Here is a 27,808-nt window from a genome sequence, read left to right as displayed (position 1 = left end):
AAATCAGGGGTTTGGCAAGAAAAAGTGACCTCATTTGCAGGAACCTTTGACATTTCGCTGTAATAAATGTGTGCATGTGTGAGCAATTTCAAAAAAACAAAAGCTAGAGGAGACATTACATTAACTGGACTATGACGTAAGAGATGCTGAGGAGGATGGTGCTTCAGAAACCCCTAGAAGTTTAGCCAACCTCTCCAAACATCACCTCCTTTGCTTGTTTGAATCCACCAATCGAGTCGTAAGCTGTGTCTTAAAAGGAAGGCAGTCTTCAAAATCCTCTTATGTCCTCCAGACCCATTAGACTCTTTCATTTAGCCATTTTGGTCTTTTGAAACACGATGCGTAGAAAAAGCTGCTTGGACGTTCAGCCTGACTTCTCCCTTATTTCCACACAAGAGATGAAGTCATAGGTTTGCAATGACACAGAAACATTTTGTATGAATGCCTAAAGAAACCACTTTCAGAGCACCATCTAAAGCCATTTACCTGCAAACATCAATCATTACATTTATGCGTTTGGGAAACCAATCCATACATTTGATTTTGCGTTTCCTGGAAATCAAACCCATGACCTTTGGGTTGCCAACACAAAGCATAAAGCTACAGTACAGCGGCTCCTTTAATAAAACTGTAACGCATTTACTTAATTTGCTTTTAAATAAATCACACTACGTCAGCTCTGTTTAAAGTTAAAATGTCAAAAAAAAACGTATTTAACAATCTAATGATGTCATAGCCAATAGGTCATTATCAAATCCTTTACACTTTATTAGATCTCTGGTTGCTATAGCAAACTTAAACTTCTTGGCTCTGAGATGACGGCTCCTTTTCATAAGTGGTCGTAAAGTGGATTTCACCAAAGCGCAGACCTGGGACCCCCTTCCAGAAAGAGCGTGATCTCATCTACATCCCCGTAAAGCTCCCGTTTCTAAATAATCACCTGGCAATGAGCTACATTTTTGTTTAGGTCTACGGTTTCTGCTCGGTTGCCATGCCGACAGACAATGTTTTCGTGTAGCGGATTCGCTCACCTTTCACAAATCAACACAGACATTGTTTACCGCATGTGTTTTACCGTTATGAAAACACAACAGAAGGAAGTTGATTTTGACATTTTCTAAAAAATAATAATAAATGGTTTCTAGAGAGTTACTATAGGTGGTTGTCGGGGTACTGCTATACAGTTGCTAGGGTGTTCAAATGTGTGTTCTGCTTTTATTTTTTTAAATTGAACTATTTCCTCTTCAAAAGCCAAGAATGATGAATGATAAAGTTAACTTTATTAGTATCCACACCAACGACAATAATGTTACCCTATTAAACCTCAAATCCTAAGAACTAGGTCCAAAAACATTATTTTTACTCTTCAAAATCTTTGTCAATAAACTCATGACTTGAGATATTATCCCTGTCACAACCGGTCTGGGTCATGGCTTTCATTCTGACTGTCAGATGTTTGTAAACACAATACTCTTGGCTTTGAAAGCATCACTAACGCCTCCGACGTCACTCGACTATTTCACGATGATTTCAACAGATCTTTTCAACAAATCTTCATGGTTGTGAAAAGGCCGAGGGCTCGGTTCCTCCTAACTGCCCACTTCCCAGTACATGTACTGGAATGACAAAGACATTGTTTAAAGCAACACGCGCTCTTGGGTGGCCAAACGTGGCCGGTCTTTCCAAAGCCTCGGGTGCCAGTTCATCATGTTGGCCTTAATGATGTCATAAAACAAGAGATATCGGCAGCCAAGACAGAACAATTGTGTGAGTGCAGTTCTGCTCAAATGAAAATGTGCTTTCACGGTGTTTCCAGATACTCTTGGCTGAAATTTCTTGAGCAATTTAACATATTCCATAAATGTAAATATGGATTATCGAATGTCTGGACATTTATAGTGCTTATATCTTAAAACTGGGACATGTGAATGAATCGACTATGTTACAGATGCAAAGAGTCAGACAAAAAAAAAACATTTCATTCTAGACTTCAGAAACCTCTATATCACATTATGCCTGTTACTCTTACAAAACCCCAAAACTACACCATAGGAGATAATGCAAGACAGAGCATTTGTTAAATCTTACAAGAATATAAATTTACATGATAATTCAAATGATTATTATTAAGGCTTTTTTTACCCCAATTAACATATTACTTCTAACTCTGTAAAGAATAAACCTAACAATTTTGCTTCTCAGTTAAATAAATACTTTTATGGATGTTTAGATACATTTCATTGAGACAAAATATAGATACTGAACTAATCTGAAAATAATCATTTTTTTCAGAGTACAGTATGTGTATTGCAACATTATCAAGATGACAAAGCGAGACAGACAGACAGACAGAGATACAGAAAGACGAGAGAGAGAGACGGCCGTCCTCACCTGGTTGAACCTCCGTGTGAAGGCGACAACATTAGGAGCCAATTTATGTTTCTCCTTTTTGTTCCAGCCACAGCTAGCAAGCTCCTATAAAACAACAAACATATATTTGTGAGTTTCTGAATCTGATCTGAAATGATCTGTAAAATGACAATGTCCTGGCGTAGACTAAATTAACAGAAAAACATAACTTGAAATGAAAGTCAACATTAAACAGTGTTTACAATAAAACCAGAAATGTGTGTTATAAAAATAAATAGGGTTAATAAAAAAAAATGATTACGAAAGATGAACTTTAATCACATGTCACCTTTTATAAACGACCTTTAAAAATCGGACGGAAGATGTGAAATATTGTGTAGCTCCTGTAACCAAACACACGAGGAATCTTTCAGCATCTAAATAGTTATTTCTTCAACACTCACTCCCCGAGAGACCAGACATGACACACATTCGTGTAGACTGTTTGTTAGTTCATCTAAACTAATCTGCTCTCAATTATCCGCTATTTTTCCACGGTCACAAATGATTTAAACTTGCTGCAAAACTCGTTTTGGAATATTTGATACCTGAGCATTCATTGTCCATAACACACAACCACGAGGGTTACTAGAGAGAAAACATACGCCACTCTTTTATGTTTGTCATAAGCAGAAGGTAAAACTAACATATAAACGCAATCTAGCAAATTCCATATGTCTCTCATAAGCACAAGTAAACAATAATCACTATAGATGTCAGTCAGGGCAGACCGTCATGAAAACAAGACAATCCATATCAATCCATGCAGCTTGCTAGGAAGACATGGCGTTACGTCTCTGAGCAATCGGACGATAGAAACCAGAATATTGAAGAGAATTGGCGGTGAGCTCACAAAACAGCCGAGCAACTCTTTGGCATTGGACTAAAAACTATTCAGATCACATCAGCAACATGTGTATCATGCAGTTGGAGTGTGACGTGTATCACATGTGAAAAACAAGTTTTTATCGTATAAAATATTCTGTGCACACAAACAAACGGATTACGCTAAATTGTTTGTGCGAGAAAGTAAGAGTAAGAAACTATGCACCTGTGGTGAATCAGGCAGATATGTTGTATGAATCACATTCAATCTGTTCTGTATCGGTGCTCAATAATCACAAACAGCTCATGGTCCAAACACGAGATAACCAAAGTAAACACTAGAGCTGAAATATAAGCAAACTAAAAAGAGACACTTGCATATTATGAAACGTTCACAATTACAACCAGAAATCTTAATATTGAGGGCTCATTTCCTATGAGCTTTGTAAATGAAAAACAAATATAACTCCAGGGATTCAGCTCCTCATAACTTTCACATTTACAGATATATAAAAAGTGCTAAAACGGTCTAAGCAATAAAGCATAATTGATCAAGCGAAGGACCCCAAGGCCCTGCAGGTGGATGTGAGAGCTGCGGACAACAGTTGGAATGCGGCCAACCAATTAAAAGAAAACATGCGAGAGGTCAAAGGTCAGTTTAAACTCTCATTCCCAGAATGCCTGGCACTAAAGTTGACGCACAGCACTGTGGGTAGTCCGAAAGGCACCCGTACAATCTCTCGTCTCCTGGACCTGCTCCCTACATCACCATGGACTTGTTTTCTCTTTCAATAGTATTTACTGCTCACAAGACGACACTCAGACGTCCGGAATGTAGCTCAATAATGAACCAATTTTTTGAGATAAAGATGGGTGGAATAGAGCCTAAACATTTCTAGAGAGTTTTTGGGATTAAACGACTACCTTACAATAAGATGAAAAAACATAAGAACAAAATATCAAAGCAAATAATGGTAATAAAAACAAATGATGCATACAAACAATACGCATTAATGATATTAATAAAAATATATAGATTGCAAAGACCGTTTAAATCAACTGGTGTCAAAATGATTTCTGTCCCATTTTTCGTATTAAAGTCCCTGTGAACCGCAAGTTGCGATAATTTTTACTTCCGTATTTTGACGCATTTCCGAGTGAAAGCGTGGCTTTCGTCTTTCTCCGCGATTTGATTGGATGTATAAAAAATAACGGAACTGGCAGCAGACTGGCAGTTAAAGGGGAGGAGATAACGAATGCTCCGCCCAAGCCGTCTAACATAAGTACGTCATCTAAGATGGATAGTCATTACAGGACGGAAGTGCATTTTCAGATTTTAACTAAAGATTATGAGGGCACATTATGAGAATGACCCACATTGATACACTATTTACAATAGACGCTGCAATAGTTCATGAAAAAATAGGCATTGTAATTTTTTATTTCACTGGGACTTTAAACACGACATCTATTGTTCAATCATATCAAAACTAGTGCTTCTTTTTATGAAATGCTTGTGCCATTATTCTTTTGAATGCCACTTAAATTGATGCTTGTCACGTGATTTCCGGTAAGGGAACATAGGGAGCATCTTTGCTCCCTGGTTTTTGCAGTGCATTGTGGGAATTTTTAGGGAACGAATGTTTCAGGAAGGATTTTGCGAATGAGACAGCCCTTAAAATTGCCAACTCCCTGATCAGTGCCCTTGACAGTGTTATATGATCACCACCTCTGCTAACACGAGCACTATGCAAAAGCGTATAGAGAAAACAACCACAGCTCTTTACTAAAAGCTGCGCCTGTTAAGAAAACAAAGCATCATTTTTGTGCAATTACTGCCTGTCAGTTGAGTTTGTGACAAAATGTTTCGCAGTGTTCACATATTGTTTATTACTGCATAATATAATTAATTAAAATATAAGTTTAATTTGTTTCATAAAGTACAAGATGATTTTATAATGCCTAAGTTTTTTGCATTTTATGTTTTTAAGGTGAATAAAATACTTTTCCCACTATATATTTCATCATTGAGGATTTATTTTGAAAAAGTCTAAAAATCTCGTCTCGTTCTCGTGAACTCAGTCTCGTGTCTTGTCTTGTCTCGTGGGATAAGTGTCTCGTCGCGCACCCCTAGTAACGACCAGTATATTTACTAAAATAAATAAATCTGCTCGCATTCACCAGAGGTGTCGATGTTCAGAGGTTGCGAGACGGTCAGACGTTACGTCAACTTCCTGTAATATACGATAATTATCACTGAATACAAACTCGTGTTCATTATAAATCAAGGCACGCACCAGCAGATTACTCTGTTTAAGCCAAGACCTAACAGGATACCAGAAGATAAAGACGGACAGACGTAGCTGAAGGCGGTTACCCTCTCTTCCTTCGCATTACAGGAAATCTGCTTTCAGCGGGGTCAGAGGTCAGGCGGCTCAGAGGGACGACATAAAACGTGTCAGAACAGGAATTATGAGAGAATTCAAGCAGCCAGCTGGAGGTCTGTGTTAAAAAAATATAACACTTTCACTGTAACATCAATGACAATCGCCATGACGGAGACTAATGTGATGATAAAGTGATTTAACCATCCCAATGGGCTTTAAAATAACACGAGAAAACATGTCTGATGGGTCTAATGCTCGGTAGACTTCGAGGATTTACAGAAGACACAGAAAGCATTGCAGTTAAATGTTAAGACTAAATTTATGATTTACATCATTTTTAAAAGTGTAAACGCTTAGATTGTGCCTTAAACAAACATTTTAATTACTTATTTGGTAGCTATTTTATGGAATATTTTAGTATATGAACCCGATATTGTCATTTCAGAAATGCGATTATAACATGTGTGAATTAATAAAAACCTACGGTAAGTGTGCACATTTACAGATTTTCAGCACAGATACACAAATGTCCTGACAAATGCTTCTAGTGCCAAAACTACTTGTGTTTTCCAGTGTTGTGTTTTATTAACCTATTTTCGCCTTAACAGCTTAATAAACTGCAATTACAGCGGAAGCCCACAAAAACGTGCCGATTCAGTCAAGAGAAGAATTGGAAAAATACTCAAGCTAATGGAGGATTTTTTTTAGTGTGGTTTCCATTCACAACAAAACATCACAAACGCAAAATCTTTCATTTCTTTCTCTAGCTTGGCCTCAATCAACAGGACACGGCGATGATGAGATGCTCACTATAGGGACTCCTGAGGTCTATTCAAGCTCTCGGAGATGAGCGTGTTTAACAGATGTTTGAGGGCAGATGAGAGAAGACCCGTGGAGGCCATCCTCTGATGCTGATACTAAAGTTGATTCTGCAGACGGTCTTCACCATGACATCATCAAAAATAATGTACGGGGAAAACAGAAAGACACATATTCTTGAAGTATAAATGCTTTGAGTTACTGGCTCAAATAGCATTGCAACGGCTATGGGTTTGAACCAGAATAAGGGATAAAAAACTGTAACGCACTCTGCATATGTCAAATGCATATACGGATAAATATTATTACTCAGTCGCTATGTGATATTTAGGTCGACTTGTTTTCTCTTTCCTTTATTTTCATAAACAGAAAATAGACACGGAGCAAGTCTAATGAAATTCATGAAGCCGTGACCTGATGACAGACTCAATCTTAAGCAACTCGGTTTACAAATTCTCCGCTACGCATCATCATTCTCTCCTGTACGAAAAGAAAAATGACTTAATGTATTTATGTTCAAATATAAACACAGCTTTGTGGTAATGAGCTTCATTTTTCAATCTTTTTTCACTGGTCTCCAGATGCTTAGCAGAGAAACATCCAATCAGAAACGCACAACGCAGTCGCGACCAAATGTCCTGGTTCACAACCTCACTATACTCTATGTATTGTACACACAGATTCACATTTTCAAACATGTAGAAGACTGAATACCTCAAAATGTGGAAGTAGACAACATCACAAAGCCACATTCCAAACAGTGTCAGATAACGTGCCATGTGCTCAAACATACACCGCATTTTACACAATCAATAATAAGAACTATAAAGTTTTAAAAATCAAACTAAATGAAAGAAAATAGTGCAATACTGATGAAAGATAGTGTAACTCTGGGGTCACTTTCGGTGCTTTAATTTCCATCTGATAAAGGCTAAAACGTTCATATCGAGTCAAAGGACATGCGTATTTAAAATGCAAAACTGTGCACAAGCTTAGAATAAACAATGTTATCGTCATTGATAGTCATCGTTCTTGGTGCGATCGGGCCTTTACTCAGACTTCAGGTCTTACTGTAGATGATATCGCAAGACGACGAATTCTGTCACAAACCGTGAGAAACTAAACTCCTGTAGGGCCATATGATTAGAATGGACCTCCCTACTCGCCTACGCAAAAATTTAATTCAGGCAAACTTTAGCATATGACCTCTTTGGACAAATATGAAAAGATGATACACAAAATTTAATACCTTGGAAAATGGCATTTAAGACTTTTTAAGGGCCTTAATTTTCTCAAAATTTCTAGATCAACCTTTATTACTTTTTGAGACCCCCGCGGACACCCTGTAAAAAGGTGTTGCGACAACCCGTCAAAATAAATGTTTGGTTAACTTAAATTAACTATGACACACCCACATGAATAAACTAATGTCTATTATAGTATTTCCTTCATTAAAGTAAGGGTGCGTTCATATTTGTACTTCGGTTCGCTAAGTTATTTTGGACCAAAAAAGAAAAAAAAAACATGTAGTCCTGGTTTTCTTAGCGTTCAGACTGGCATTTTAACAGCTTAAGTATAAAGTCGCAACATAATTGGACAGCTTTTATGATTTATATTTTTATACGGAATTTATCGGACATCCAAAACACTGTTGTGTGCTGGGTTATACATGCTCAGTGTATGCACATATGATGGTATTTTTAGCAAGCCGGTAACTCACGAAGACCTCATGAAGTGTTTAGAGCAGTCAAAACGGTGCCAGGAATTCCTCCGTTACATGCGCAAGCACAGATGTAATAAACACTCCTTTAATTACCCAATCACTCGGACCGAGACCCATCTTTTCAGCGGTCTCGGTCTGCTTGTTTGGTGCGTGGCAGCGTTTACACTTACACAAATAAACCGCACTTACAGAGCAATCGCACCAGAGTTCGTTTTAATCGAACCAAACATGCCATATGTGAACACACCCCAAAGTGTACTAGTAAAATAAAAAAAATCTAAGTAGGTGTTTAAAAACAAAGAAAAAGAAAAAAACTGAAAACGCACTGAAGAGATGCTGGTTTATATTAACATAGTTGTGCATTGCGCCATATTTGGGATTTTTCCGATAGTTAATAAGTAAATGCTATAATATACTGAAGTATTTTTAATGTGAGCAAAAATATGACTATTGTATCTTAAAAAACTAAAAACACAGAATCCAGAAAAATTTAAACGGAAAAAACTGAATTTGGGGGAAAATAAAACAAATGTCATAGGGCCCTACTCCTGTGTTTATTAGTCTCTCATCACTAGATGTAACTCAATGTCAATTTGTCTTACAAAACAATCCAAAATGCGAATGCCTCTCCTGTAACAACACATCGTTCTGTGTGTTCGGGGGAACGTGACAATATATCAAATGAAAAACTAGACGTTCTGAAGGAAACATGAGGGGTGCGGGTTGTTGTGGGCGGTTGCCAAAGCACTGGCATGTGGTTTTAACACGTTGCTATGCTGTCGTTACGGCATTGCGAATGGTTGCTAAGTGGGTCATATTGTGGTCTGTAGATATGGCTCGGGTCCCTCCATCTACATAATTTTATTACCCACCAGGCAAAAAGAAACAAACCTCCTCTCAATAAGCCACACCATGATGTATCACAAAAAAACATGAAAGATTAGCGCGTTAAAACAAACTCGACTGGAAGTCGGCATCGATGGGGGGTGAATATTAAGCAAGCTAATGAAAGTAGGTCACAGGTGGTCTCGCTGTGAGCCAGCACCATGCTTTCCCACTGATTCTGTCCCTCATCGATTGATACCGAAATGTTATTCTCAGAAAACAGCAGTATAATAATAACGTCAGAGCAAATAATGTGAGAACGCAGAGGCTGAAAACTGCTTTACACCTAAACACAAAGTCAAACACATTTCTAACAGCAGACACGCGGGGACAGACAGTGATGCAATCCGGCTCGTAAAGTTAACACGCAACGGTTTGCACGGTCTGCATGGTGACTTCATGTTTAATGGAGGCCACACAAAAATGTGTGAAAACAGATCACCGCTGTGTCTGAAATCGTGAACTGTGACTGTACGCATAGTACATCCACCATGTTTTTATTGTTATGTTTGTTTACATACAAGTATGATGCACTAAAAACAATAATATTGTGTAGTTTTTCACAGCCGGGACACTTTATTGACCAATCAGCATGCAGGACCAGTACACTGGACTGTTAATCGGCGATTAAACACAAAGCACAATCTAATGATGGGAAGATTAGAACACAAATCTCAGTCTTACCTCGGGCTGTATGGCCTTAAACACAGGGGCGTCCATCAGGGTAATTTGGCTCTGAGGAAGAAATCAGAGAAAGAAAATGAGCGTGGTGTCATCATCACAGCAGCGAGCGCATTATCTAGCGCCGAGTTATGGGATTGATTTGTGGGAAAGGACATACTGAATGAAAACCATCCGTCATATAATTCACAATAGTGAAGGACGTATGACATCTCAGTTCATGAGGGTCCTTCATGATACACATGAACCTGTGCTAATACGCTGAAAAATTGTGTATATGGTTTCTATAGTAAAGCCACGGGAAACTGCACTACTGCACAACACCGCTTACATTCTTGAATATCATGAATATAATAATGATATCATCTTACTGTATGTTATTGTAATAGACCTGCAGTTGAACACGAACAAATAATTGTAAGTTTTGTAAATATAATGCAGTATGAAACCTAGTCACAAGATGCAAGAACCAATGAGATTTTAAAGGCCCTCTAATGTAGCCCTTTTACAACATGTAATATAAATCTTAGGAGTCCACAGAATGTGTCTGTGAAGTTGCAGCTCAAAATAAACCACAGATCTTTTATTATACTGTGCCCTACAAGTCTATTTTTGCCTGTGAGGAAAAACAGGCTGTTTTGGTGTGTGTCTCTTTAAATGCAAATGAGCTGCTGGTCTCCGCCCCCTTTCCAGCAGAAAGGGCATGGCTCTGCGAGCCGGTGCATCCAACAGAGAATGGCCATTAGGCGAATGAGAAACACTGTTTCATCTTTAAAAACCAAACACATTGTTTTATACAAGTGAGAGTACATAAGACAAACGCGTTATTTATTTAAAAACTGAGCACGCTGTTTTCTGAGTGAATGCACAAACGTCTTTAAATCCGGCACATTGCTCTTATAAGTGACAGTTAACATGATAAACGCATCATATCTATGAAAACCGAAAACATGCTCTCTATGAGTGAATGCACAAACGCGTCATGTCTTTACTACGTGCACATTGTTTTTACACGTGACAATACACAGGACAAACGCACCATATCTATAAAAACTGAAAAAACATGCTCCCTATGAGTGAAACGCGTTGTGTCTTTACAACGTGCACGTTGTTTTTATACGTGACAATTAGGGCTGTCACGATTATTAAATAATCGTCTCATCGCGATTGTTTGACCTCATCGCGATGGTTTCAGATCATCGCAATTATTGCACATCTCTATAGAAGACACTAGGGGGAGCTGTAGTGCATCTGCATATTGCATATTTTAGTGTACATATATGTTACTAAAGCATGGTAATACTTGTAAAATGTACCACCACAACACAATCACTTAAAAAAAAAAAACATATACAAATTACCTGCAGTACAATTTAATATTATTTACGCAAATCTCAGTGTGAAAACCAGTCTATCAAAATTTCATTAACACACAAGTAAAATGTTATTGTAGTCTTGCAAGTGAGAAAAAAACAGACTAGAAGCTTTTCTAGGACTGATAGTATTTAATGGTGGCTTCAATTCACACCTGATCAATTTACTTAATTTACAAGTATTTGGTGGTTGTATGACCCAATTTTTTCCGATGTATTTCCAAGAAAAAAACATAGTCTTGTATTCAGAACAATATGGTCGTTTCAATCGCTGAATCAAAAATGTATGAGAATTAAATGTCAAAGCTCAAAAACAGACAATTAATCGTCACAATCGTCAAAGCCCGAAAACAGACAATTAATCGTCATAATCGCAATGATTTATTAGACAATTAATCGTCAATCAAATATCATAATCGTGACAGCCCTAGTGACAATACACGGGACAAACGAATCATATCTATAAACAAGTGTGGCTGTTGTGGTTTATATGAGATTACGAAAAACAGAATGGATGGATTTGTATAATTTACGGGGTGGTTCTGCATAATTCAAATTTAGGTTATAATAACATGTTAAAGTGCATTTTCCGGATTGGGGGGGCTTTAGGTTACCAATGTACAGCCATATTTTATTTACCGTTTACATGGTTCGTATGCATTTGTTATAGGACTGCACAATTATGGGTGAAAGAATGACATAATCGCCAAAAGCCTCAATTACAGCTAGGGCTGTCACGATTATTAAATAATCGTCTCATCGCGATTGTTGGACCTCATCGCGATGGTTTCAGATCATCGCAATTATCGCACATCTCTATAGAAGACACTAGGGTGAGCTGTAGTGCATCTGCATATTGCAAAGTTTATTGTATATATTGTAACTAAAGCATGGTAATACTTGTAAAATGTACCAACACAGCACAATCACTTAAAAAAAACTAAAGCATATACTGTACCATAAAAATAACCTGCAGTACAATTTAATATTATTTCAGTGTGAAAACCAGTCTACCAAAATCTCATTAACATGGAAGTAAACTTTTATTGTAGTCTTGCAAGTGAGAAAAAAACAGACTAGAAGCTTTTCTAAGACTGATAGCATTTTAATGGTGGCTTCAATTCACTCCTGATCAGTTTACTTAATTTACAAGTATTTGGCAGTTGTATTATTGACAGGTAAAAGCCTAAACCTTAAGCATGATGACCCAATTTTTTCCTATGTATTTCCAAGAAAAAGAACATGGTCTTTATATTCAGAACAATATGGTCGTTTCAAAGCTGAATAAAAAATGTATGAGAATTAAAAGTCAAAGCTCTAATTAATCGTCATAATTGCAATGATTTATTAGACAATTAATCGTCAGTCAAATTTCATAATCGTGACAGCCCTAATTACAGCTGTCCATTTGCGCTCATTTCTGTGCGTTTCGGCAGTGTGTTTGGGCACCGGATACAGTGGCCAATCAGAGAATTAATATGTAGACGTGTCCTTTAGCTATTCGTTTTGGATTTTTAATTGACAACATAACTTCAATAATTATTTGTTGCTTACGTTATATTATTTAGTTTTGGATGTTTATAGAAAGAATATGGCATGCAGTTGCGTCAAAGAAAGTTATAAAACATTTAAAAATCTTCAAAGAAAAATCGATTAATCGACAGTAATAATCGCAATTGCAAAATCGAGGTGAATAATCGACAATTATGATTTATGTCATAATCGTGCAGCCCTAATTTGTTGGTTTCAATTTTGCAAAAATAAGCTCAAAATATGAATCGTTTTATCTCACAAACACATTGTTTTTTTTCTTCAGAAAACATTTATTAACCTCACTGAAGTCATTTGGAGTCTTTTTATGTAGGATGTACATGCGTTGGATCCGGCATAAGAAAATGAATAAAGTAAAGTAAATGATGAGAGTACTGTCATCTCAGTTATTCCTTACAAATCAAATTTCATTGTAATAAATGTTTGTGTGGCATACAGGATCCATCCTTCCTTCCGTTACATCCTTCACCAGGAAATGAGCTTTTTTTTAATTAAGTTGAAATCATGGTGAATGTGACCGTCAGGAGCATACATCTTCACTAAACAACCTCCCAGCTCATGGCAGGTAAGTCTTGAACGTGACGTTTCTCCTGAAGCTCAATCAAGAATTGATTTTCTCCATGTACACAGTGCTATTGGTGTGCTATGCAGATGTACCGAGAACATTCCAGATCATTTCTGAGGTTGTATTTCAGTTAGTATGCAGACAGCACGCTAGACTTTGGAACGGAGCGATTGTTTCCTAACTGAAAGGTCTCTGCTGAACAGTAGAGTTATAATGAAGCGCATAGAGCTGTATCATTACAGAAGGCAACGAACCGTGCAGAACGAAAGCCCACCTGAGTTCTCCAGCAGAGGACAAATCATTTTAACACCCACAGTTTTACTCACCGCAAACTCCTCCGGCGTCACTTTTAGCACATCAAACACGACGGCGTCGTAGCTCTTGGCGTAGTCAGCGCTCAGCCCGTCCACCGACGCTAAGCTCTTACTGTCCTGAACATGAAACAGGGAACAATACGAGGATGACATCCAGGAAATACAAAATATATGATGACAATTTTAGCCTGGACGGTTTATTCTACACCAAATATTTGGTGTCTCCGTTTTCAAATTAGGAAAGGGGAAATAAATGTTGCGATATCTCTTGAAACTGTAAAAGGTGAACTTATCTTTACAAGAGTACTATGGTACCATACTACAGTATACCTTGCAAATACCATGGTACCTAAACGCGGTAATCATTGGGAAACATACTACATAAAACATGGTTTTGTCTTCTGATAGCACAAGGAACAGACTTAATGAAGTCTGTCTGCCAGTAAATAACCAGAGCTAAAAGTGGATTGAGTGGGGAACAAGAAGACAGCCCAAAGGGGTTGCAGGTCTCAGAGGCATTACCTCATCCCTACCGCCTGTCAATCACAGTAACAGGCTCATTAGAGCAATGCAATGCTCCACTGCAAAGCCAAAGACCAACCAGCCTGCAGAGTAGGTGATGTGAACAGCAGGGGGCAGCAAAGAGCTGTGCAAATCCTGGCCCATTCTGTATGGACTCAGCCAAATTTTAGAAACATCCAAAGCTAAAAAAAATATTTCTCAATACTTTTCCAAAGATAGACAAACATAAATAGTGCCGAGTTTTCAATGTCATAGAGATTGTTGGGTCTATTAGTGGAATCTGTTGATTTTTGTTATCCTTGTTGCATGACATGGCAATGGTAACAGTTTAAAATGAGAAAAAGCACAGTTCTTTTTCCTAAGTTTGTCTGTCACTCAAGAAGTTTGAAAGACATCTTAATCTCCTTTTAGATTCGGTTTCTGGTCATTCAGGGTCATTGCATCTTAATTTTCTTCATTAATTGCTTCAAAATATTATTTACTAAAAGCAACAATTTATCAGTGAGGATGAGGTGAACGGTTACCTCAGAGGAGGCAGAGCTAATGCTGGTGCCATCCGATAGGCCGTTTCTACGGTACATGCTGGAGGCATGGGGTGCAGACGCCAGGGCAACAGCGACCCTTAGCCAGACCCCATATAAGACATTTCATCCATACCTGCAGAGAGAGAGAGAGAGAGAGAGAGAGAGAGAGAGAGAGAGAGAGAGAGAGAGAGATTTAGCCATGATGATTGTGGCATGTGCATATTCTGTTGCAAAAAATAATTTTATGAAATAAATCAACCGTGATTGGTACATTGATTTTTTTTTTTTTAGAGATCATAGATGATCAAGATGATAGTTTGTAACGCAATTACACAAAAAATCTAGAACAAACGTACTCTAAGGGAATCATATAGTAATCCATAAAATATCAATACATAAACCGATTCATTATCTCCAACCTCTCAAATGTAATACACCATTCTCACCCCAAACTTCAGAAGATGCATCCTGCAGGGTTCCACACTTTAATAAAAGAATGGCAGAGTACACAAAGCCACCATTTTTGTCACATCCCTGTCCCGGGACCCTTTTAAACAGTGTTGCTGTTGTGTATCCCAGACACTATCTGATTTGTCAAACATTTAAGTACAGACTTTAAGATCACAGTAAAATTTAGGTCAAATGTGTGTAGTGCTTTGACTGGTAATCAATCTGTGTGTGTGTGTGCGTGTGTGTGCCTGCGTGTGTGTGTGTGTATACAGTAAGTTTAGTTTAGTTTGGAAATTTTCACAGGGAAAGGGCTTGCTCTCTTTCCCAGATGGCCAGCGGAAGCCACGGCATACCTGACTGACCGATGAACCGGCCAAGGGTCAGGAAAGCAGCGTACAGACAGGAAAGACTTTATCTGACTTTTACACTGGAAAGAGTGAATAAACCACTCAGTGCTTTTATAGGCCTCTTCTCTATACATCTGAAACAAATCCCCATTTAAACGATATGGCCCTGTCCTGGTCTTAGAATTGAGAAAACATAAGCAAAGACACATAAATGGAACATTGAAAAAACTGCATTAGAAGACTCAGGGTATAGTCTCTTTAAGAAAAGCAGAAACACAGAAGAGCTCACATGACCTCTAGTGGTTGAACTATTTGAGTTTCTGCACCAAAAAAATGAAGACACAGCCCATCTGTGGTTCTGCAACACACAGAAAATAAAGAACTTTAGAGTTATTATATGTGCTTACACACCCAAATTAAAAGAGACATTCAAACTAATCCACTAGTAAAGAAATATCGCAGCTCTCCTCATTTACATCTGATGCACAAACCCAAAACTTCATCCTGAAACTACGATGGTTACAGATTCTTCTGTTATCAGTGTAAAGGCTGTGGGCCAATGCCTACGGAACACGCATACTGACAAAAAGGGGTACAGTTTAATGTGCTTTCAAATCACTTTGGATAAAAGTGTCTGACGGCTGCATAGAGGTACATAAACAAAACAAAAAATAATTGTAAAAAAAAAAAGACTGGTATTTTGGCTTTGTCATTACAACATAATAAGTTTGTAAATATTTGTCAGATACTAACCAAACATTTGCTGAACAACTAATTGATGGTTTTTTTCCGATTCCACATACTGCGTGATGCTGGTCACTTACAAAAAGGCATTGTAATACCATTTTACGTCAGTAGGTGGCAGCACTTCATTACAAACCACAATGTCACGAATCTACTTTTCTTATAGTGCTTCACTCTGTTATTCTAGCAGAAGTACATGCAACAGTGAGTCTGATATCTAAAGGCGAATCATCAGGAAGTACCGCTCAAAAACAATTCCATATAGCCTACTTTCGTTTTCATCTTCGCTCAATGATTCAGAAACCATTCTGTACAACACAGTGAGCTCTAAATGTTGAGACCGCTAGTGAACATGATTCTTTCCTATTTTAATGCAATTTCTATTTACATTAGCAGCACAAAAAGTACAAACTGAGATTATTGCAAAACAAAAGTCGTTTCGGTTTAATATCAAGTGTAGTGTATCATAATTTGTATTAGGGGCCACCAAGAACAATAACTAGAAAACATCAACAGACATTAATGGTACGTGACTTTTCTTTATAGTTATAGGAGATAGTTATCCTCGGTGTAAATGAGGTTTTACATCTCAGAAATGTACATTAGGCTCAGACAACATGTGGGACATGGGCTAAAACATCAGCCAAACACTGAGAATCGCAACACTGAACTCTCCAAATTTGAGACCCTTACATTTATAGCACCTTTTACAGTATCTCCATGCCCGTCGCAACAAAAACAATGCAGCCTCAACCCCTTCATCTATCACTCCGAGGCCCGGTTTCATAGACACGGCTTAGCTTAAACCAGGACTATGCCTTAGTTAGATGAAGATATTTATGTCGCTTTTATAAAAACACCTTAGAACAGTGGTTCTCAAACTTTTTTGTTGTAAGGCCCCCTTTGTGTAGAGTGCATTGCTTTGCGGCCCCCCAAATAAAGACTTATAATCTTAAACTTAAAATTTTAATTAAACCAAGAAAATATTCAGTTAAACAATGCTAAAACATCAATTCTTTTGGTTGGTGTTGTTGTTTTTCTGATGTTTGATTGCACAAAATGTATGATAAATATCTGTATTTCTAAAATGCCACAAAATCTGTGGCTCCCCCGGAACCATCTTGGGGCCCCCCAGTTTGAGAACCACTGCCTTAGAAGAACACATTACTGGTGTGCATCTCGACACAAAACAATGGCACTGATATATTTTAAGATGTGACAGGTCACACATTCATTTTAGTCTGCGACAAGTCTTAAGCCTTGTCTGTGAAACCAGGCCCGAATGTTTATTTACAAACTGTGTGATCGTAATCCCATGAGTCAGTGTTAATATATCAGTTTCATGATCAGATTATCCACATCTTATTCTTTATAGAGACAGACAGACAGCACAGAAGCCTCTGTGACATCATCTGTTTGAGACACCATCTGCGCTCAGAGCAAGTGTGAATGCTATTCTATGTTTCCAAGGAGACGCACATTAGTTTGGCTTCTGCGTTTACTTACACAAGAGGAGGAGCCTTGATTTATTTTTCCAACAAAGAGCTCTAAATGCTTGTAGGAGTGTTAAGGCAATGGCGTTGCCAAATGGACATAGCATAATATGTTTTTCATTACTTTGAAACTCCACAGGACTGAGTGACGTGAGCTGTTCTGTTTTTCCGAAAAGATTTCTGCAGCATTCACACACAGGGCAGGTGGAATGTTGGAATGACATGAGGGCGAGTAAATGATGAAAAAACTATTTTTTGGGTGAACTCTCGTAACCATGAAAGATATTAATAAACGATGAAGGAAACCAAGTGCCCACGCACAGTTGGCACCAACTTTTCAAAGACTGCAAAACAAAAGCCAAAGCTATATTTGACCACATACACACAGGACTCTATTTAACCTAAACACCAACATGATGATGTAGATGTGGATTCAGAAGGAAAGAGGGTTGAGAGATGTGTTCGATCAAAGAAAGTTTTGCGTGTTTGAGGAGGTCATTCATGTCGCTACAGTAAGTCTCTCGGGCTGTGGTTAGCGGCACAGTTCCTTCAACGAAGAGGCAAGTATGAAATAAAAAAAATACTGACACAGGTTCCGCCATAGCTTATTAGTCATTCCCTTTCTTCTCTCTTTAATAACCCCTCATCTGGCTCTTTCTCTCAGTTTCGCCGTCACACCAGCAGCTGTGTGGCGTTGTAATTACACGGGTCGGTCCACAGAACCATTAAAGTCTCTCCAGGAGCTCTGATCTCTCTCCACACCAGAACCAGATGCACTATGTCACTGTTTGCATTATTGCATTTACACATACACACACCTAAAGGATTATTAGGAACACCATACTAATACGGTGTTTGACCCCCTTTCGCCTTCAGAACTGCCTTAATTCTACGTGGCATTGATTCAACAAGGTGCTGAAAGCATTCTTTAGAAATGTTGGCCCATATTGATAGGATAGCATCTTGCAGTTGATGGAGATTTGTGGGATGCACATCCAGGGCACAAAGCTCCCGTTCCACCACATCCCAAAGATGTTCTATCGGGTTGAGATCTGGTGACTGTGGGGGCCATTCTAGTACAGTGAACTCATTGTCATGTTCAAGAAACCAATTTGAAATGATTCGAGCTTTGTGACATGGTGCATTATCCTGCTGGAAGTAGCCATTAGAGGATGGGTACATGGTGGTCATAAAGGGATGGACATGGTCAGAAACAATGCTCAGGTAGGCCGTGGCATTTAAACGATGCCCAATTGGCACTAAGGGGCCTAAAGTGTGCCAAGAAAACATCCCCCACACCATTACACCACCACCACCAGCCTGCACAGTGGTAACAAGGCATGATGGATCCATGTTCTCATTCTGTTTACGCCAAATTCTGACTCTACCATTTGAATGTCTCAACAGAAATCGAGACTCATCAGACCAGGCAACATTTTTCCAGTCTTCAACTGTCCAATTTTGGTGAGCTCGTGCAAATTGTAGCCTCTTTTTCCTATTTGTAGTGGAGATGAGTGGTACCCGGTGGGGTCTTCTGCTGTTGTAGCCCATCTGCCTCAAGGTTGTGCGTGTTGTGGCTTCACAAATGCTTTGCTGCATACCTCGGTTGTAACGAGTGGTTATTTCAGTCAAAGTTGCTCTTCTATCAGCTTGAATCAGTCGGCCCATTCTCCTCTGACCTCTAGCATCAACAAGGCATTTTCGCCCACAGGACTGCCGCATACTGGATGTTTTTCCCTTTTCACACCATTCTTTGTAAACCCTAGAAATGGTTGTGCGTGAAAATCCCAGTAACTGAGCAGATTGTGAAATACTCAGACCGGCCCGTCTGGCACCAACAACCATGCCACGCTCAAAATTGCTTAAATCACCTTTCTTTCCCATTCTGACATTCAGTTTGGAGTTCAGGAGATTGTCTTGAGGTGTTCCTAATAATCCTTTAGGTGAGTGTATACATATACATATTCAGATTTCCATTTACTAGGTTAGCAGCAAAAGGTACACCTTGAAACAAAAAACGTACACCTTGAATGCTTTGCAAGTCGCTATAAAATGAAAACATCTGTCAAATGGATAACTGTAAACTGTGACAATCATGTCCGATCAAACAGAAATCCCAGCCGTGCATGCGGAAAGAATTGTTTTAACGTTTTAAACATTTTAAAGGGGTCATATGACACGGCTAAAAGGAATATTATGGTTTGTTGTAGATGTAATGCAATGTGTATACACGATTTAAGGTTCAAAACCGCTGTATTTTCCACGTACCGTGCATGTTTGTATCTCCTCTTAGCTCCGCCTCTCTGAAACGCGCAGATTTTTTACAAAGCTCATGGCTCTGAAAACCGAGGTGTGCTATGATTGGCCAGTTATCCAGTGCGTAGTGATTGGTGGAATACTGCAAGCGTGTGAGGGAAATGTAACGCCTCTGACCATATTTGGAACATCAGGTTCCTCTTCAATTGTACTGACAGGTACGCCCACCTTACTTGCGTACACATTTGGGTGGTCTTAGTCAAATCAGACCACGAACTGACGCAGATTTGTGGGGGTGTGGTTACACGAGGCGTTTCAGGCAGGTCTGGGTGAGCATTCGCTTTTACATAGAATGCATCTTTTGTTCTGACACTTAAATGCACTTTGCAATTTTACGTATCTAATACATGCATGGGCGACTTATAACACACCAAAGACACAGAAAAACACGTTTTCGCGCCATATGACCCCTTTAAAAAATCAGCATCCAGCGTCTTACAGTGCACAAAACAAGTTCATTCTCAAGACATCTGTTTCCTGAATGCATCAAAATGAAACTGAAATATGACACAGATGGAGATGCAGGTCAGTGATACAGCGTGCCGTGTTGACACCGGCACAAACTTACTGCACGCACTGCAAATGCAAGCTTGTGTGTGTTTATGTGTGCTACCGAAAACGTACATTATAAACCAAACCGTTCCGGATCAAAGATCTGATGAGTCACAGCTGCTTGATCTAAAGATCTGGACCCGTCCTTAAAAAACCCTAGGTATGAGGTTAAGGGTGAAAGTCAATAGTAGCGTAACTAACTATAGCAACCGTTTCTCAGCTTTCTCGTGTTTTGACAGAAACTATCGTGGAATGCCAAGTAGAAATGCTTAGGTAATGGTGACGGTGAAGAAGTCTAAAGAAGTCCCTTCCTTTTTCCCCTTAAGGAAACCACCATGCAACCGGGCACTGATACACAAACACATCAATTCAATTTTGTGTTTTTAAAAGGATCCCTGGGTATAGAGCGATGTATCGCTTAATATATGAACAATGGCATTGACTTTATAATTGTGAAATAAAAAAACAGTGTAACTGTCACAGTATTCATAAACTTTGAAAAAATATTTTTACTTGGAGGCCGCCATTTTTTTGCATAAGAATCCGTGATGTCAAATGGTTGCGACCTAAACCTGTTCTCTTTCGCAACAGCGAAGCACACACGTTTTCTATATATAACAGTAAAATATGACACGTAAAACATAAGATCAGATACACAAACACACAGGGACAGTAGGTGGCGGTATGTCCTCTTGACACAAGCCAGCCTGCCAGCCATAATAGAACGCGTTCAGTATTAGACGTCTGTTCAAGGTGCGCGTGCATTAAATCATAGCTTTAAACTACCGCCTTTGAGACATTTAAGACATCAGCATCCACCATAATCGTATACTTTATACATTATGAGAATATAATGATAAACACAATAATAATGCTTCCGGTTTGGTTATTTATTCTGTATTAGAGCACACGTGAATATTAGCCCCCATCAGCTAATGACCGAGGGAGAGAAGACCATAACGTTAGGCTACTAAGTGTCAAAATCTGGATAAAATGCATTGTATAATGGCTAAAACATCGTGTATATGATAAATTCGAAATGATTTTGGTTATTAATATGCATGTTTGTGTTGTTTCTGACAAACAATATCGACTGCCGGCCACACAAACATAATAAAACATAACATAAAATCCAGGCCTGGTTCTCTCTCGTCCTTCTCCTCCTTTTATGCTTCCCGAGCTCCGCCGTGAGAGATGCGAGACCGGTGCAACGCACAGCTGACGCGCCGTTCCCTCACGGCCCTCGTCCCGCTCTGCTTGTCACACTCCCAAAATGAACCGTGGGCTCACTTGGAGCAGGGAAGAAGTGAAGTGTTTGATTGAAATTTGGTCAGAAGAAACACATTGACGAGCAGCTCTCCAGAACTCACAAAAGTGTTTAGAGAGCGCTTAAAACAAATGGGAATCGGTCGGTTGAACAGTGCCGCGCGAAGGCAAAGAAACTCCCTAACAGTAACCAAACAAGCCACAAAAATGCCGCGTAGCTGCTGTCTGTCCATCCTGATGGATGACATCTTTGAGCGGAATCCCGGAAAATAAATAGATGCACTCTGACCAATCGAATCAGAGTTTACTCGCACGTGACTTTTATTAACAAAGTTTGGTCCGTTTGGAAATATTGCCTTGTGAATGCAAACCGAACTCAAATAAATTTCATTATTGTAGCAATTTAACCCCCGGTTTCAGAACAAAGCAATCGATCCACATGTGTGAAAACGCCCTTAGACTAATAATGAACAGCGCATATCAGAAGGATTGAATGACTATTACAGTGTTGATATTCATCAAACCTTCCTCGCCTTCAACTTAATATATGTTAATATACAGACTCCATTCCAACCTAGCTTATAAATTTAGCCTTATTAATTTAGCCTTATTAGTTTAGACTAAAGTTAAAGGAGTGTTGAAGGAAAGGAAGCAGGTGCAAGAGGGGAGGAGGTGGGGAAAAAAAGAAGGTGGAGGAGAAGAGGAGGCAGGTGGACATTGCTAATGAAATCTGTAAGAACCACAGGGAAGAGGGTACAGATCTCTCTCTCTCGGACGGCACGCACGCACAATTGTATGATGAACAAACAAAATAGAGGAAATGAAACAGAAAATAAGAAATGACTATTTCTCGGCCTGATGTTTGTGATTGGATCACAAAAATAAGTCAACTTTCTTGACATAAATATGGCGAACTAAATTCTTCTGAAAGTTAAGGCAGATCTATAGTGGTATGACAAAGTTAAAATGTTGGGGAAAAGCGAGGACACTCAATGGAAATTTTTACAAAAGTTTGGATTGTGATGGTAGCCACTAGTAGCCAGTGCTTAAAGTTTGAGCTTTTTCTATTCGAGGAATCATACTTGGCAACACGCTCTTTGTTCCTCATCACTCCCACAATCCTCTGCACTAAGGGAGCGTCGTCATGGCAACAGCAAAGCACTTGGAATGTGGGGTGGCTGGCTGCTGTTGTGAGGTTCTGCATGGCCTTTGATGGTTGGCCCGGGAAACCAAACCCTGAAGGCGGAGGGGTGGACCGAAGCAGGGACGTCCTGCCGTACTCCTTACACACTCCGTCCTGGATATCAAACTTAGAAAAATAATCATTCGTGCAAAATAAACCCACGCAGGGTTCACTGAAAATATTAAAACCATATGCAACCCTACAAAACAGTTTTAGGGCAGTCCTGCTGGTTTTATACAACGATTGTACTTTTTAGACCACAGCATTAACATGGTAATCCGAGAATACCACGGTATATATCCAAAAGAAAGAGAGAGAGGTACTAAAAATAAAATAAGACGCAATTGTCTTTTTAATGATCTTCTGTTGCACACTACATCTTCAACAGTGGACATTATGCCAAAGGCCAAACATTCAACAGTGATAGACACCAGTGTCATGTTGATGATATGAAGGTGGAAGGTCAAATGAGCAGCTCCCAGAATTAGATCGACATCGACAAAACGTCAAAATAAAAGCATTGTAAAACTGCCAGCTACACTACAACTACCGGTTCTCTCATTTGTTAGCCACTTTGGATTAGAGCATCTGCTAAATGAATAAATGTAAACGTACCAGGTGACCATTTCAATTTTTTTACTGATTTATAATATGAAATATATTTTAGCATGCAAGGTCATGACGTGAATAATACACTGTAAAAAATTAAGCGATTTCAACTTACAAACTTCAGTTCATACTGCCCTACATTTTTTTACAGTAAGTTAAATCAAATGACTTTAAAGCGAAAGTTTACCCCCCCAAAAAATCTGTCATAATTTACTCACCCTCTTGTCATTTCAAACCTGTATAACTTTCTTTCTTCCACAGAACACAAAAGAAGATATTTTGAAGAATGTTGTTAACTGGCACCCATTGACTTGCATTGGTTTTATGTCCATACAGTAGAAATGAATGGGGGGCCAGTGCTGTTCGGGTACCAACATTCTTCAAAATATCTTCTTTTGTGTTCTGTGGAAGAAAGAAAGTCATAAAGGTTTGAAATGACAAGAGGGCGTGTAAATGACGACAGAATTTTCATTTTTGGGTGAACTATCACTTTAAAAATCTAGTTGCAATTCACACATAAATTTAAAAAGCTAGTTTAACCAATTTGAACTTCATTTTATAAGTCCGTTTTATATAATTTCATGATTTCAAAATAATTTATAAATTGATTGAATGTTTTTGAATTTAAATTTTAGGTGCAATATAAAGACAACGCCATAAATGTGTTTTCGTAATGAATCATTGTTAGCTCGGTTTCTCCAATTACCTTCAAGGTCTACTGTAGGTGTGAAACAGTGAGATCTGTTGAAAAAAATGCACTTTCCGCTTTTTATCACCGTTCAAATGGGAGCCAGATTCTGTTGCCCTCAGAAACGGCACAGAGCTTATCTGAGATTCAACCCATGATACCCCTGCAGTCCGCAAGCAAACTCAGCGTTTCTGATGAAGTGTCACCTAACACTCCAAATCAGCCATCGAGAAACAGGACTGAGAGAGAGAGAGAGAGAGAGAGAGAGTGAGAGAGAGAGAGGACGCTCACAATGAGCTCTCTGTCCTGAAGGGCTTATACTTTGTATATAACAGTACGGTATAAATGTTTCGAGCAGTAAATTCTGCTAAACATAAATAAAAAGAGTATACAGTATATATTCACTGAAAATGTGATATGAGACTAGACTGACCACATCAGAGCTGCTATAAAAATGATATATCAGAAATGTGCAGGTGGACTCGTATTAAATGCATTCTAACACAATCTAGTGTTTCACACACTTCGATCTGTGCTTTGATGACAGATGCGGTGTATTTTTCACACTCTATGGCCCTGGGGACATAAACGTCATCTATAATGGTTAACTCCCTCAGGGCTGACATTTGCAACACCTAAAAAAAGCAAGACATCTAAAAATACATCTCCATCAATTCAGCTGACACACACACAGATACTGAAATCTACACAGCAATATTTACTTAAACTTTAGTCAAATATATATGAATTATTATTACTGGATATGTGTTTGTGAGATTCAATATTTTGTTCAATAGAGCACAAAATAAATAAATAAAACATCTAATGATAATGTTGCCGACAGTTGCTTAGTTACTGAACTAATCCTGATGCAGAATGGACAAAATATAAGAAAAAAACTTGTTTTCTGCATGAGGCACGGACAGTGGGAAAGCACAAGGAATGCTTAACTGTAATTGGAAGGTTTGGTTATTAACAAATGGGTTTTTTTGCGACCAGAACAGTAATACTGTATGACGCCATTAAAACATGAAAAACATCTGAATCATATTGTGCAGAGCAGACACCTGATGAGGGAGTGAAGGAGATAAAAATACAGCCGCGCGAGTGGAGAAGTTTCCCGATCAATGCTCCTGCAACATCAGACGGCCAGACAGCTGCTGGGGGCAGGAGCACCTTCATCTGCCCCCCACTGCGCTACCAAACACTGCTGTGACAACTCTGCACATAGACCAGAACAGATCCAGAATACCATCTACATCTCAAGATGGAGAAATCTGAGAACAGCAGTTCACATAAACATAAGAATATACTTCTGACCTCCAAAGTCGACGGTACAGACTGATTCACTTTTGATGTGATAAAAATATTACAGACAACTACCCTATAGGGTTGCACAATATATCGAAATTATTGGAATATCGCAAATGTTTTGCAATAACTGAATTATAAAAAAATCAAAGTTACGTATAGACCACTTTGGGGGACGTAAACAACGCTGATCCAAAGCTGGTCCAAAAGAACTTCCTGTTTCAGTTTTTTAACACTACACAATGGTTGAACAAAATGCAACTAACAGAACATTTTTAACCAAATCAAAAAGTTTTAATTATATATGTGAGATTTAAAAAAATAAACAAAGAAAACTGGAAGTGCTTCTGGACCAATGTTCCGGTTACATCTTGCAAAGTGGTCTATATATAGTCTATTTTTTTTTTCCTAAGTTTTTAGGTTGATGCCGATAGCCTGTGTCTGATGTGTGGAAGATGATGAATACTCTATGTTGGTTACATAATTTTCAGTTTTTAAATATAAATTTTACAAACTTTAACCATTATTCTATGGCACATTGCATTATTTAGCAAATTATTGTATGTCATCTTTAATATCGTGCAGCCCTATTGGCTATATATTTTTTCAATATATTTTAAAACAATTTATAGAATTTTTTTTGAAAAATAACTATCGTTATATAATCTATAATGTTTTTATACTGTACAAACTGTATATTCTATCCCCTATCCCTAACCCTATCCCTAAACCTAAAGATCATAGAACACTTTTTGCATTTTTAGATTTGTAAAAAATATTGTTCTGTACAATTTATTAGCTTTTTTGCCCCTGGGGACCTCAATTTTGGTCCCCACAGTGACACGAGTCCCCATGTGTTGGTGTGTATTCAGGTTTAGGTCCCCACCGGGATATACAAACATAAACATGAACACACACACGCACGCACGCACGCACGCACGCACGCACGCACGCACACACACACACACACGTATGTATGTACGCACGTATTTATTCATATAATATTTAGTTAATATTTATATAGTTATACATATATGTATACATGTATGTCACAGGTGACCGGAAGTAATTACTGCTCCTCTCAGGGGATATCTGAGATGCGCTGATGCGCCGCGGGCACCCGCACAGCAACCTTTCACCTTTACTAATTCTTCTTTACGATTGGCGTGTACACACTGTTGCTAGTCAATACTTCTGACCTTTATCGATGCCACCACATTAACATCAATAAACTGAATAACGCCTTACCTTTGTGTTTGATCTGAATCAATGAGAAGACGAAACAATCATATTCATCCTCCAGTAACGTTAATCCATTAAACCCGTATAATCCAGTATATGCGCGTCAGATGATTATTCCACAGCGTGAGGCTGACCTTGTGTGTTTATAAGTATAAACATTTACGCTAAAGATGTACACAAACATGGCAGAGAGATACACATATGTCACGCTGACAAAAACAGCGAAACATTTAAGGCACAGGAAGTGTCAGGTAGGTTCCTTTGATCTGACGGACAGGCAGACTGACTAATCATACGTCTAGTGTGAACGCAAAGCCCGCCCACTTAGGGACGACAGCCAATCGCGTCGGGTAACCGGCTCTATGAGCGTTTTGAAGTGAACGCGCAGGTGCATCTGACTGGCGTCTTCCTCTGCAGTCACACATTTGATCCATTTTACTATAGTCTTAACTAAATATTACTCCCAAATTTTGTTAATTATAAAATAAATTAATCCTGCAAATGAGTGAAATCAGGGACCTTAAGACGATTTATTTTTATGTTTTTTTTTTACTTCCACTTCCTCTTTCACTTCTGATTTAATCTTTGTTATTATTGTGCTGTTTGCTTTTTACCCTAGTATTGTAATTCGTCTAATTATAGTCTTCGCCAAGTATCGTATTCATTAATGTACATTTTCTGAAAATAATAACTTCATGATGCAATTAAGAATTTTTGTGAAGACTTTCTCCGATCTTATAAACAATAATATTAATTGTTCTTTAAAAACGACACCTTTACATTACCTGAAACTTTATTTTGACCAATTCCCTCATGCATTTTCACTACTAGGAAAAAAGCGGACTAGTTGCATACAGTACATTATCATGTTATGCAGGAGGATATGAGATTCAGTTGTTGGAGGGATATTTCCAATTGTTTCTAAAATTCAGTTTTGAACAAATTATATAAAATAAAGACTGCCATCTCGCGGCGAAAGAAGCTCCTGTTACTAAGCAGACAATGTTGGCAATTGTTCTGAACAAGACC

At 38.5% G+C, this 27,808-nt stretch overlaps 1 protein-coding gene across 4 annotated transcripts in view; it reads right to left on the bottom strand.

The window, feature by feature from the left end:
• The window catches only part of LOC130551418 (ras-specific guanine nucleotide-releasing factor RalGPS1), an 84,616-nt gene extending 57,581 nt beyond the window's left edge, over nucleotides 1-27,035 (bottom strand). For 3 of the 4 annotated variants that reach the window (XM_057329019.1, XM_057329021.1, XM_057329022.1), the window contains exons 1-5: nucleotides 26,786-27,035; nucleotides 14,579-14,711; nucleotides 13,545-13,649; nucleotides 9,733-9,783; nucleotides 2,392-2,475 (exon numbers count right to left, since the gene is read on the bottom strand). In XM_057329019.1, the coding sequence (XP_057185002.1) occupies nucleotides 2,392-2,475; nucleotides 9,733-9,783; nucleotides 13,545-13,649; nucleotides 14,579-14,635 (297 nt within the window). In that variant the 5' untranslated portion in view covers nucleotides 14,636-14,711; nucleotides 26,786-27,035. Of the gene's footprint in view, nucleotides 1-2,391; nucleotides 2,476-9,732; nucleotides 9,784-13,544; nucleotides 13,650-14,578; nucleotides 14,712-15,669; nucleotides 15,734-26,785 lie in introns of all 4 variants that reach the window. The other variant, XM_057329020.1, reaches the window with a different exon arrangement.
• Between the last annotated feature and the right edge of the window lie 773 nt (nucleotides 27,036-27,808).

Source organism: Triplophysa rosa, linkage group LG2 (assembly GCF_024868665.1).
Source record: "Triplophysa rosa linkage group LG2, Trosa_1v2, whole genome shotgun sequence".
Lineage (NCBI taxonomy): Eukaryota > Metazoa > Chordata > Actinopteri > Cypriniformes > Nemacheilidae > Triplophysa > Triplophysa rosa.
The sequence above is the reverse complement of the archived record's forward strand: the minus strand, read 5'-3'. Positions and strand labels throughout refer to the sequence as shown.